Here is a 14,273-nt window from a genome sequence, read left to right on the forward strand (position 1 = left end):
AGCTCATTAGAACAAATTCACAATAGAAATGCCTTTCTGGTTTTGTTTTTCCTGCAGGAATAGGAATACTAAACTTCTGATGTTTTAGGATTTCTTTCCTTCTGTATATTTTACTTTTTTCCCCCAGGTATTAAAGGGAGAAATAAACTCTCACAGCCTAAGGTAGACATAAACCTTATCTTACACTAAGGCAACAAATCAACTGTGCAGAAGACTTTTAAAATTCCAAATAGCTTGTACAGTTTCTTTACAAAAATATTTATTAGTAAATACATGATATTGTAATTATTACTATGTCTTAATGACAAAATATTTGAGAGCAAATAAAAATATTTTAATACATTAATGTTTAACATATATATTAAAATCATAGAATGATTTGGGTTGGAAGGGACCTTTCAGATCATCTAGTTCCAACCCCCCTGCCATGAGCAGAGACACCTTCAGATCCAACCTGGCCTTGAACACTTCCAGGGGTGGGGCATCCACAACTTCTCTGGGCAACCTGCTCTGGTGTCTCACCACCCTCAAAGTAAAGAATTTCTTTCTAATATCCAATCTAAACCGACCTCCTTTCAGTTTCAAGCCATTCCCCTTTGTCCTATCACTCCATGCTCTTGTGAAAAGTCCCTCTCTGGCTTGCCTGTAGGCCCCCTTTAGGTACTGGAAGGCTGCTATAAGGTCTCCCCGAAGCCTTCTCTTCTCCATGTTGAACAACTCCAACTCTCTCAGCCTGTTGTCCTAGGAGAGATGTTCCATCCCTCTGATCACCTTTGTGGCCCTCCTCTGGACTCGCTCTTGTTGATCCATGTCCTTTTTATGTTCAGGGTCCAAGATCTGAAAGTAGTACTCCAGGTAGGGTCTCACCAGAATGGAGTAGAGAGGGATAATCACCTCCCTCAACTTACTGGCTACACTTCTTTTGATGCAGCCTAGGATACAATTGGCTTTCTGGGCTGGAAGCACACATTGATGTCTCATGTCAAGCTCCTTATCCATTAACATCTCCATGTCCTTCTCCTCAGGGCTGCTCTCAATCCATTTTCCATCAAGCAAGTATTTGTGCTTGGGATTGCCCCAACCCAGGTTCAGGACCTTGCACGTGACTTTGTTGAACTTCATGAGGTTCGCAGAGATCCACCTCTCAAACCTGTCAAGATCCCTCTGGATGGCATCCCTTCACTCCAGCATGTTGACCACAGCACACAGCTTGATGTTGTTGGCAAACTTGCTGAGGGTGGACTCGATCCCACTGTCCATGTCACTGAAAAAGATGGTAAAAAACAGTGCCGGTCCCAATACTGACCCCTGAAGAACAGCACTTGTCATTAATCTCCACTTGGACATTGAGCTGTTGACCACAAGTCTGAAAGTGACCATCCAGCCAATTCCTTATCTACTGACTGCTCCACCCATCAAAACCACATCTCTCCAGTTTAGAGACCAGGATGTCAAATGCTTTGCACAAGTCCAGGTAGGTGATGTCAGCTGCTCTTCCCTCATCCACCACCTCTTTAATCCTGTCATCAAAGGCCACCAAATGCATCAGGCATGATTAGCTGATGATGTTGATAGTCACCTTTAACAGAGAACGCCAAACATAACAAGCAAAGCAGAAACTTTGTTTAGACAAATCATCCTGAAATGTCTAGTATCACCTAAATGGCTTCTGACAGAAGCATAATTGGCATTAGTCACTCACTGTCAAGTGTCCAATACAAAGGAAGACATTTAAAAACTTGCCAACAATTTCAAGGGCAATTGTGGTGGCTTCACCTTGGTTGAATGTCAGGTGCCAACCAAAGCCACTTTCTCACTTCCCTCCTCAGTTGGACAGAGGGGAGAAAATACAATGAAAGGTTCGTAAATTGAGATAAGGACAGGGAGAGATCATTCACCGATTGCCATCACAGGCAAAAAAGACTCAACTTGGGGATATTAATTGCATTTATTACCAATCAAATCAGAGAAAGATAATAAGTAAAACCAAATATTAAAAACATTTTCCCTCCACTCCTCCCTCCTTCCCAGGCTTAACTTTATTCCTGATTCTCTACCTCCTTCCCTCCAGCGGTTCAGGGAGACAGGGATTGGGGGTGAGGGTCAGTTCATCACGTGTCATTTCTGCTGCTTCCCCCTCAGGGAGTGGAGTCCTTCCCCTTCTTCACTGTAGGGTCCCTCCCACAGGAGCCAGTCCTCCACAAACTTCTTCAACATGAGTCCCTCCCACAGGTTGCAGTTCTTCATGAACTGCTCCAGCATGGGTCCCTTCCATGGGGTGCAGTCCTTCAGGAACAGGCTGCTCCAGCATGGGCTTCCCACAGGTTCACAGCCTTCTTTCTGGCAGTGGGTCTCCTCCATGGGCTGCAGGTGGATCTCTGCACCCCCTGGGGCCTCCATGGGCTGCAGGGGGACAGTCTGACATCACTATGGTCTTCACCATAGGATGCAGAAGAATCTCAGCTCTGGCACCTGGAGCACGTCCTTCCCCTCCTTCTGCGCTGACCTTGGTGTCTGCAGAGTTGTTCCTCTCCCATATTCTCCTCTCTTCTCTGGCCACAATTACTTCTGTGCAATAACTTTTTTTCCCTTCTTAAATGTGTTACTCCAGATGCATTGCTACCATTGCTGATTGGCTCAACATTGGCCAGTAGTGGGTCTGTCTTGGAGCCACCTGGCATTGGCTCTGCCAGACATAAGGTGAAGCTTCCAGCAGCATCTCACAGAAGCCACTCCTGTAGCTCCCTGCTACCAAAACCTTGCCATGCAAGCCCAGTACAGCAATACATTCAGATAAATATTTCAAGTGAAAAATTAGTGTGTCAAGTATTTTGGGGTCAAGCTTGGTTTGGTCTCAAGCAATAATGTGACTTCAAAGATGTTAACAGTAATTAGAAAACAATAATGGATAGTTATCTGATTCTATATACCATGAATGTCATTGAATGGATTTAAGTTCGTATCCTTTACCTTGTCCTGACTATGGAATGACAAGTGCTACTGTTTCAACTTGCACATTCCATGAAATTCCATGTTTTAGACATCATTCAAAATAAACAGTGTTGATATAATTTGCCATGAATATAAAACCAGAAGTTAATACTGAAGATCAGAAAGGAAAAAACCCAAAAAACAAATACACAAAGTGATTAGTTTTATGCTTCTTTATAATAAGCAGCAAACAGTCAAACTTGGATAGATCTGAGGAAGAAGAAAATATATATGGCTCAATCTCTCATGACTAAAAACCTAAATATTTTCAATAATAAAAAGTCAAGAACAAAAGACTTAAGCATTTAATTGCCAGCTGGCCTTTGCTTTTTGAGCCTGGATTAATTCTACCTAATGTATCCTTAAAATACTGTTAAATTCAATAGCAAAACTAGGAGCCATGTTTCTGAATGCTTCTACCTTACAGAGAAAGAAAAAGGGTAAGACAACACAGAAATAAAATAAACATTCTTTGAGGGTGTGGACTGTAGAGAAAGTACACACATTTCAACTGGAGCAGGTAGGAGGAAAGAAAAGGAAGAGGGATGGGAGAAAGCTACTAGCAATGTTTTTAATTGTCATCATATCAGATGGTACTCTCCATTCAATCTATTAAAATTAGATGGACTCTTCAAAACAAACCACAGCTGCTTATTTCTCAGAATATCCTGTCTTTATGGCAGGCAGCAAAAGCTGGACATTTAAAAATTATATTTCAGTATCTGCTGTGGAAACACCATGCAATCACATGAGAATTAATCTTGATTTGATGTCTTTCAGAATTACTTTGAATGACCTGAAAATTTCAGAGATGTGTTTATTTACACCTAATATTGCCTGCTCAAAGTCAACTCTAAGAGTTTGGGAAACCAGACCAGGAGAAGAGCGGTCAAATGAATTCCTGACTCTCACAAAAGATTTCATTGCATCTTAAAGTAGTAGAATCTGGGAGTGGAATCTCTTAATAATTCCCAAGGACAGTACTGGTAACAGCTAGGAAGGACTGTAAAGGACGATGCATTACATTTGTACAGCATAAAACAAGTGATCACTAGGCTCAAAAAGTTGAAATATAAATGTAAACACAAGGTGTCATGGTTTAGGAATGGTATTCCCCAATTTAGTGTTCCCACTGAAAACACCCCAGACCATGTGCCACTGGCTCACTTTCCTCCCCCCTCCCCACATGGTGGGATGGAGAAGAGAATGGGAGGCACAAAATGGTAAAGATTACGGCTTGAGATAAGAACAATTTACTGTAAACTGCAATGAAATAAGAAAAATGAACAGCAAAGACAATACCAATAACCAGGACACCAGAGTAATCACAATTTACCTCACAGACAATTCAACTGGATTATGTTAATAAAAAAAAATCAGGATTCACCTATATTGAGGAGAAACATGCTCTAATTAGAAGCACAAACACAAGGCCAAGCACTAAGGAGCTGACTGATCTACTGAAACTATATCCTGGGAGTCTGCTCTATATTTTAACAAAATTACTGAGACTCTAGACACATGCTCTACTGTTGTGAAAAAATAAGAAACAAGTTTGGCTTTCCTTTGTTTCTCCATTTTGGGTGTTATCCTTTATTTCTCAAGATGGAAATATTAATTCTGTTTCCCAGTTGAGGTAAACTTCAAAAACCTGGATACTTCAGTCAAATATATTTTTCTCCTCTTTTAAACCTACTTTACAGCAAATAAAGGCCTTTTGTTTTGGTAAGATCTGATTAGTGAGAGATGCTTCTGACCAAATAGCAAATGAGACCATATGCAATACGGATTTCATTTTACAATAAATGTGAGGTAGAGAGATAGAAAGAAATAGAAAAGAGTAAAGGGTGGAGAGAGAGAGAGAGAGAGAGAGAGAAATCAAGCAGAAGACAGTCACCACCCACGAATACAGCAGCATGCCATTGGTCCTTCTTCACTCTGGGCTTCTCAGTGGTGGGGGTCCCAGAATCGTTCTTCTGAGGGTACCATCTTTATACAGTCCAAGTTCCAAGTATCACAGAGTGGTCACAGATGCTGTTCCCATAACTTGGGGTGATATGTGTATGAGCAGTTGCTCTCTTTTCCACAGTGGGAATTATTGTCTGGATGCATTAACCAGGATGTGCTAACCAGATCTTGCCTCACCAGGCCTGGAATTAGTGCCTTCCTGTTGCAAATTCCTCCCTTTTGTGCTTAAGTCAAGTTCCCACTGTGGTGGCTTATCTTATGGCAAGTTCCTTCTGTGACCTTGTGCCATGGTTTAGGAATGGTACTTCCCAATTCAGTGCCCCCACCAACTCTCCAAACCACACACTGTTCTCTCTTGCTCCCCTGTTTTCACCTCCTCCTCCCCACTGTGGATGGCTGGAGAGGAGAGCTAGAGGCACAAAAAGCAAAGATCACGGGTTGAGATAAGAACAATTTACTGGAAACAACAATAAGATAAGAAAATGAACAGTAACAGCAACAATATTAATAACAGAATGTACAAGAAAAGAAATGATTCACATGGAAAAACTCCACGATAACAGACAATACCAGAAGGCTCCCTCTGCCATATTTTCTCTTCTGGAAGGAGCCCCTTCTCCCCATTGTCCCAGCAATGACATGAGATGATATAGAATAACCTCCGTACTCCAGTCATGCTCCCTCCTGGCTACTGAAAAAAATTAATTCTGTCCTGGCTGGAACCAGGACACCTTGACAGTGAGACAGGCAACTGTGCTCCTTGCACCTTTGTAGGCAGACAGGCAGGACAGAGGAAAACTAGCTTTTTCAAAGAAGCCACCACTTCTAAGTCATAACACCTGATTTGGTTTTCTAATTCCAGCTTCTTGTCACTTAACCTAGTTGTGCTTTTGATAGCTTTTTTCTCCCAGTTATTTTTTTAAAAAATTATTTTAATAAAATACAACAAACTCACTATAATTTTAATTTATATCATATTGCAAGGTCTTTCAGCAAGAAAAGAGCAAGAGAATCCCTGCCTCCTGCTGCCTCACAGGAATCAGCATTTCAGCAGCATTGGAGTCACTCTACATGAGTTTCAAGCTACTGAGTGGGGGTTGAGTCTGCAAATGTCAGGAAGTTTCTTCCAGTGTTTCAGCAGCATTGGAGCCTTTTAGACAAAAATAGGTTATTCCAGGTTTTCTTTTTCCCTGCTCCTTTTGTTGTTTGGGGGTGGGGGGGAGTTCTGGAACTGCAGAGGCTTGGTTGCTGTTTTGTTTTCCTTTGTTCTCTCTCATGGCTGCACGGTCTGGAGAAGAGGGCTTCTCTGCCATTTTGTCTTTGTCCTCTGGGCCACATGGGCTGCCATGGTGGCTGCCACCTTGGCAAATGGGAGCTTCTCCACCATCTTGTCTTTGTCCTCTGGGCCACTAGGCTGTCCAGGTGGTAGCCATATTGTTTTCTTTTTTCTCGGGGAGAGCGCCATGTAACTCAGCACCTTTGTATCTAGTGGTTATTGCTGTTTTCTTGTTTATTGCTGTTTTTTTTTTTAGTAAACGGTTATTTTTTCACTTATCTCTTCATATTTGTCTCTTCTTATTGTTGAAAGGGAAGTGGTTAAAACTAAGGGGAGATAACATTTCAAAGTCTGCACCCCATAAAATTGTCTTAAACTAAGGTTGGTTTTGAAGTCTCCTAATAATGACTACCTGGTACACTTTCCTAATCTACACCTAAAATTAGGAAACATCCAGCAAATAATTCCATCACCACCTATGTTTGTCTTTCTCTTGCAACATGAGAAAGAGAGAAGGCCTTGACACTGTATAAGCACCATTCAGCAGTAACATCAGTGTTATCAACACTTTTCAGCACAAATCCAAAACATAGCACCAGGCCAGTTACTGCAAAGTTATTTAACTCAATCCTAGCCAAAACCAGTACAACTTCATAAATGTAATTCTGTACAGCTTAAATTTATGTATATCCTTTCAATCCCACAATTCCAATAATTCTTATCTTAAAAAAAACCCCAACAACCATCAACCGTCCCAATCAAAACCAAAAAGTAACAGTTTCATAAAGCCATGAGTACATAAGAAAACTCTGTAAGGACACTTTTTTACCCACTAAAAAACAACAATACTCAAATTCAGTAACACCTCACCTGCATCAGCTCTGGACCGCTGACCTGGTGATTTTCCAAATGGGGTCTTCATTCATCTGTGTTTAAGTGAGCAGCAGAGCTGCTAGACTAGGGTCAAAATCCAGTTCTTCCCAACTCCCCAGATATCTTTTTATTCTCGTAATACAACAGCTACTTATTAATATACCATCCAATCATCAATTCGTTCTTCCTCAAATATAGGAGAAGCACTTTCAGTTATATCACTCTGAAAAACAAATCAGAAAAGATAGCCTGATTTGAGATTTGGTTAAAATAAACAATGAAGTGAAACAGAATATTTTTTCTTTCATGTTCAATGAGAAGTCTCTTCATATTCTGTTATACTGGATGCATTCCATACTATGAACTAATTTTCAGAACTCCCATACTACATTTGAAAATTATAATGAAAACACCAGTAGAGAGAGCATGAAAGCATAGGATTCTCACCCCCCCCCCCCAAGTTACAAAGCAGCTATTCCTGTTTTAAAAAAATTATTGTATTTCAGGGACAAAACTCCATATTTCCTCTGAAAGTTTCTATAATAGTTTTCAGCTTAGTCTGTACCACCTTTATGCTTACACAGATGGTTACTGTGAGAGATGCAAGGCATGGAAGGTAAACATTCTTGTCTGCATTACAGCACCCATCTGTCAATAGACTTGAACAAAAAAAAAAAAAAAAGCCAAGTGGGATTTTTCCACCTTCTGTGGAAAAAAACCCCACAAACAATGCGTGGCATGGTGCAGAAGTTTGCATGGCAGACCACGAGGAAGGGTGTGCAGGGAGAGCACTGAGGCTCTGCAGCTGGAGTAGTTAGCTGAGTTGATGGCCATCACCCTTGCCAAGGGAGCACAGATATGGTTTCGACTTAGACAGAATCTGTTTCCTCTATGCACACCAGAAAGGATGCGGCAACCCAAATGGAGTGTTCACAAAAACACACAGCCATCCAGGTCTTAGGCTGCAAGGAGTGCCAGAGTCGGGCGCTGCTCCTAGAGGGTATCCTAGGGTGATGTTATGATACTTGTATCCCCAACCGGGTGTTCTGTTTATGCTGGATATTACATTCTGTGCCTTCAAGACTGGCTCTGAGAGTGAAGGCAGGGAGAAGAAGAAGCACAGAGTTTTGTTATCAGCCTGCTCTCAGTCCTCCACTGTGGTGTCTGGGCATGGATGAGGCAGAACACCGCGCTCCATCGTTTTTTAGTTAGTTTAGCTAGCTGAGGCAGAGAAGTTCCCTGGACTGTTTTTCTTTCCCTTTTTTTTTTTTTGGAACCATTCGAACCTGCTCTGGACTGGGACCCAGGGAAACACTGAGAGCTTGCACTTTGTAGCCTACCAAGGCCTACTCTGGGCAGCAGCCTTTCCCAGTGCCGGAGGGACTGATAACAGAGCGACCACCCACAGGAGAGACTTTCTGAATTTGTCATCTCTTTAGAGCAATGAATGAGTTTTGTCATCTGGTATTTTTCATTTTTTGTGTTGGGGAGTGCTTTGCCTGATAAATAAACAGGTTTTTTCCACTTCTCTCTGAGTAAATTCTTCCCGAACCGGTTGGGGGGGAGGGGCCATGTGGGTTTGCTTTGTGGGGTGGCCCTTTTGGAGGTTTTCTCCCAAATTTGCCCTAAACCAGAACACAGGGCAACAGAGAAAACAGCTATGTGAGGTGCAATCAGGTCAACAATCTGCTCAGCCCAGTGGCAGAGCTGAGAGAAGTAGAAAGGCTAAGAAGTATTAGGGACTCTGAGGAGATTGACCAGTGGAGTGGGACTCTACCATGCCTTAGACAGATGACCCACCATCTACTTCACAAGTAGCAATAGATATCCTACCCTCTCCCCACCAGGAAGAAGGAGGGGACTGTGGAGATGGAGGGGTGTAGAAATGGGTTTCTACTCAGGATGGCAGGCAAATCCCCTCCTGAGCTACTTCACCTTCCCAGATGCCCTTATACAATAGTTATGACCCCTGGAATCTGAGGACCAGGGAAATGAGAATGTGGATGAAAGTCCATCCAGGCTGGAGGGGTTGCCTAGGGCAGGGCAGCCTGCCTACTGCATCATGACCTCCTCACTTAAAAAAAAAAAGAAGGGTTGTAGTAGTAAAGTGGTAGTCATTGATGACTCTTTTAAAAGGAACAAAGGGCCCAATATGCTGACTGGACCCAACCCATAGGGAAGTATGCTGCCTTCCTGGGGCCTGGGTAAGGGACATCACCAAGATACTTCCCAGCATGGTACGTCCCACTATTACCTGTTACTGCTTTTTCAGGTGGGCAGTGACAAAGTACCAGCAAGAAGGCTGCAGACAACCAAGAGGGACCTCAGGACCTTGGGACAACTGGTCGAAGGATCTGGAGCACAAGTTGTGTTCTCTTCTGTCCTGCCAGTTCCCTGCAGGGAATGATGGGGCGATAAACAGGAAAATCATGCAGATGAACACCTGGCTTTGAGACTGGTGTTACCATTAGAATTTTGGGGGTTGGGTTTTGATCATGGGTCAGTTTACATGACACCGAGCCTGCTGGCAACAGATGGGGTCCATCCATCTCAAAGGGGGAAAAAAAAAGATTTTAGCTCAGGAGTTAGCAGGGCTCAGTGAGACAGCTTTAAACTACATTTGAAGGGGATGTGGACAAAACCAGGCTCAACAGAGATAAGCCTGGGGGTACCATGCAAATGTTTGAGGGACAGTGTGCTACCAAGGTCCTTCAGTCTGCCATATCAGTGGAGGTAGGGGATGGAGATCCATGCAAAAGTAAGGATGCAAGGGTTAATGATGTGTTAAAAATCCCAGAAGTACCTGAGAATGGTCACATGAATAAGAGCTTCTCCCCACAAAAAGGCAATAGGGTTATTAGCCCAACTAAAGTGAGTTTACACCAATGCACACAGCATGGGCAACAAACAGGGGGAACTGGAAACTATTGCACATCAGGAAAACTATGACAGTTGCCACCACAGAAACATGGTGGGATGATTTGCACGACTGGACTGATGCAAAGGATGGCTATAAACTCTTCAGAAGGGATAGGCAAGGAAGGAGAGGCAGTGGGCTAGCCCTGTATGTTAGGGAGTGTTTTGATTCTTTGGAGCTTGATAATGTGTTATGACCTTGTTCTTGTTAATAGATCCCTTGGGGTGGATTAGAGGGACACTGAATGACTGGTGTATATATATGAGTTTTCCACCTGAGCCTTATCGAGAGGGAGGACATTGACATGATAAAAAGCATTATCCCACCACACAGGATCTGCTTCTTATGGGCCTTTTCCCTTATCTGGCTTAAAACCCAGCTTGTTAACAATAGTCACAGGTTATCCAGTACACAATTGCAGGGCTCAACAAGTTTATCTAAACAAAGGTCAGTTTGTAGTGGTCATCCTCTGGTGGTAAATGTGCACCCCCTCTGCACCTGGGCTGTTTTTTGCAGAGCAGAGGCTTTGCCACCACATACCCAAAAACTCTCCTCCTCACCTTCGGTTGGGGGGTACAAACCTGCTCTCAGCAAAGCACTCTGCTGCTTTTGCAAATGGCCGATTGAGTAATTAGCCGTTATCATTTCAGTCTCTCACATGATGGTATTATAGAATCGAGTGTTTATCAGTAAGTGTACTGGGGTTTTATGGCCAGGTTTTGGTAGCTCCTGGCAGAGACTTGCAGTCCCATGGAGGGAGGAGCCCATGCAGGTGCAGGTTTCCTGGTAGGACTTGTGACCCTGTGGGGGATCCACACTGAAGAAGCTGTGCCTGAATGACTGCATTCCATGGGAAGAGTGACCCACATTGCAGCAATTTGGGGAGGACTGTTGCTCGTGGGATGGACTCACGCAGGAGAAGTTCATAGAGAACTGTTTCCTGTGGGAGAGACCCCACATTGGAACAAGAGAAGGACTCCTCTCCCTGAGCAGCAGCAGAAACAACTTGTGATGAACTGAGTATAATCCTCATTCCCTGTCTCCCTGTGCTGCTTGGGGGGAGGAGGTAGAGCTTGGGAAGCAGGGAGGGATGTGGGGAAGGTGTTTTTAAGATCTTATTTTACTTCTCATTGTTCTACTCTGATTTTATGAGTAATAAATTAAATTAATACCTCAAATTTGAGTGTTTTGCCCATGACAGTATTTGGTGAGTGATCTCCCCCAGACATTCTCTCAACCCATGAATCCTTTTTTTATATTTTGTGTCTCCTGTCTGGTTACAGAGGGGAGTGATAGAGCAGCTTTGGTGGGTGTCTGGCATCCAGCCAGAGTCAATCCACTACAGTAAGAATCAGGGAGAAGGCTAAGAAGGCAGATGTCCTGGTGAGAGTGTTATAGATCACCCAAGTAGGATGAAGAGGCAGATGAAATAATCTGTAAGCAGCTGGGGGAAATCTTGTGATTGTTGGACCTTATTCTCATGGGAGACTTCAACCTACCAGATGTCTTCTGGAAATACAACAGAGCAGAGAGGAAACAGTCCAGGAGGTTTCTGGAGTGAATGGAAGAGAACTTCCTGACACAGCTGGTAAATGAGACAACCAGGGAAGGTGCCCTGCTGGACCTGCTGTTTGTAAATACAGAAGGACTGCTCAGAGTGAAAATCAGAGGCCATCTTGGGCAAAGCAATCAAGAAATTATAGTTTTCAATTATTAAAGAAATAAGGAGAGATGTCAACATAACTGCCACCTTAGACTTCTGGAGGGCAGACTTTGGCCTATTTAGGAGACTTGTTGAGAGAGTCGCTTGGGAGGCAGTCCTTAAGGGCAAAATAGTCCAGGAAGGCTGGATGTGCTTTAAGAAGGAAATCTTAAAGGAGCAGGAGCAGGCTGTCCCCATGCTGAAAGATGAACCAGCACAGAAGACAACTAGCATGGCAGAACAGAGAGCTTTGTCTCTGGCCACTGCTGTAAAAGACAACAAAAAGTGTTTCTACAAATACATCAGCAACAAAAGCGGGGAGAAGAAGAATTTCCATCCTTTTTTGGATGAGGGGGGAAACATAATAAGAAAGGATGAGGAAAAGGCTGAAGTACTGAATGTCTTCTTTGCCTCAATCTTTAGTACGACCAGTTGTCCTCAGGGTACCCAGCCTCCTGAGCTGGAAGACAGAGATGGGGAGCAGAATAAAGCCCCCATAATCCAGGAGGGAATGGTCAGTGACCTGCAGTGCCACTTAGACCTCCACAAGTCGATGGGGGTAGATGAGATTCACTCAAGGGTACTGAGGGAGCTGGCTGAAGTGCTTACCAAGCCACTTTCAATCATTTACCAGCAGCCCTGGTCAACCAGGGAGGTTCTGGGTTGTAGCAGCCACAGGGCCTGCAAGGCCTCCCTGGCGGTCAGTTGCCTAAGATAAGAAATTCCTAGTCATGATGACTGGACCAAAAAAGCCCCTCTTCCACCTCTGGACCCTCGTTATCTCTCTGTAAGACGACAGGTCATATTCGCCTCGACCCTAACTATTGGACTGTTTCTCAAAACTCCTATACCCTATATAAACACCTACTTCTGCCCAGTTCTGCAGAAGAGCTGTCACTGTGACCCTTCACAGAAGCTGCCAATAAAGACACCTCAGTGGAACCTCATACGGCACTTCTCTCTCTCCCTGCATCTGCCGAAGCACTTAGCAAGCAAAGAGCTGAAATCACTAAAGAGCCGAATTCACCAAAGAGCTGATCTCACTTAAGAGCTGAGCTGCTTGCTAAGATTGCCTGCAGCTGAGAGCCTGCCTGAGGGACCTGGACAGGTTGTGATTACCAGGACTACGCTATCTAGACACCTACGGCAGCTGGGGTTAGAGAGACCCCGAAAACCCCACCGTAATAAAACCGGGTGACTGGAAATTAGCAAATGTGACACCTATCTATAAGAAGGGTCAAAAGGGGGATCTGGGGAACAACAGGCCTGTCAGCCTGACCTCTGTGCCGGGGAAGGGCATGGAGCAGATCATCTTGAATACCATCATGTGATACATACAGGACAACCAGGGGATCAGGGCCAGCCAGCATGGGTTTATGAAAGGCAGGACCTGCTTGACAAACCTGATCTCCTTCTATGACAAAGTCACCTGCTTAGTAGATGACAGAAAAGCTGTAGATATTGTCCACCTAGACTTCACTAAAGCCTTTGCCACCATTTCCCACAGCATTTTCCTGGAGAAATTGGCTTCCCATGGCTTGGACAGGTGAACTCTTCGCTGGGTAAAAATCTGGCTGGATGGCCAGGCCCAGAGAGTGGTGGTGAATGGAGTTACAACCAGCTGGCAGTCAGTCATGAGTGGTGTTCCCCAGGGCTCAGTATTGGGGACAGTTCTGTTTAACATGTTCACTGAGGACCTGGGTGAGGGGATCAAGTGCACCCTAAGCAAGTTCACAGAAGACACAAAGTTGGGCAAGAGTGTTGATTTGCTGGAGAGGGATCTGGCTTTTGCTCATTCACTTGACAGTGATTTTTAAAGCAATCTCAAACACTCTTGTTCATAACAATTGGCTAGATTGATGAGCTGAGGCTGACCACATGGAGTTCAATAAGTTGAAGTGCTGAGTCCTGCACTTGGGTCATGACAACCCCATGCAGTGCTGCAAGTTTGGGGAAGAATGTCTGGAAAGATGCCCAGCAGAAAAGGATGTGGAAGTGTTGGTTGACAGCTGGCTGAACATGACCCAGCAGTGTGCCAAGGTGGACAAGAAGGCAAATGACATCCTGACTTGTATTGAAAATAGAGAGGCCAGCAGGACTATGGAAGTGATTGTCCCCTTGTAGTTGGCACTGGTGGGGCCACACCCCAACTACTGCGTTCAGTTCTGGGCCCCTCACTTCAAAAAGATCATTGAGGTGCTGAAGCACGTCCAGAGAAGGGTAACAAAGCTGGTGAAGTGTCTGGAGCACATCTTGGTCTTGAGGGGAAGCCATAAGAGGAGCAGCTGAGATCACTTGGTCTGTTCAGCCTGGAGAAGAGGAGACTGAGAGGAGACTTTATTGCAGTCTACAACTTCCTCATGAAGGGAAGAGGAGGGGCAGACACTGATCTCTTCTCTCTGGTGACCAGTCACAAGACACAGGGGAATGGCCTCAAGTTGTGTCAGGGGAGGTTTAGGTCATATATTAGAAAAAGTTTCTTCACCCAGAGGGTGGTTGAACACTGGAAAAGGCTCCCCAGGGAAGTGGCCACAGTACCAAGCCAG

At 44.2% G+C, this 14,273-nt stretch overlaps 1 protein-coding gene across 2 annotated transcripts in view; it reads right to left on the reverse strand.

Moving 5' to 3' along the window:
- Nucleotides 1-14,273, reverse strand: part of LOC139598952 (spindlin-Z-like) — a 106,969-nt gene that overhangs the window by 34,179 nt on the left and 58,517 nt on the right. The window contains exons 2-3 of one of the 2 annotated variants that reach the window (XM_071445880.1): nt 9,363-9,502; nt 7,106-7,331 (exon numbers count right to left, since the gene is read on the reverse strand). In XM_071445880.1, the coding sequence (XP_071301981.1) occupies nt 7,106-7,157 (52 nt within the window). In that variant the 5' untranslated portion in view covers nt 7,158-7,331; nt 9,363-9,502. The remainder of the gene's footprint in view (nt 1-7,105; nt 7,332-9,362; nt 9,503-14,273) is intronic. The other variant, XM_071445879.1, reaches the window with a different exon arrangement.

The sequence above is a fragment of the Agelaius tricolor genome, unplaced genomic scaffold (assembly GCF_023055355.1).
Source record: "Agelaius tricolor isolate 1412-34295 unplaced genomic scaffold, bAgeTri1.0.p SCAF_21, whole genome shotgun sequence".
NCBI lineage: Eukaryota > Metazoa > Chordata > Aves > Passeriformes > Icteridae > Agelaius > Agelaius tricolor.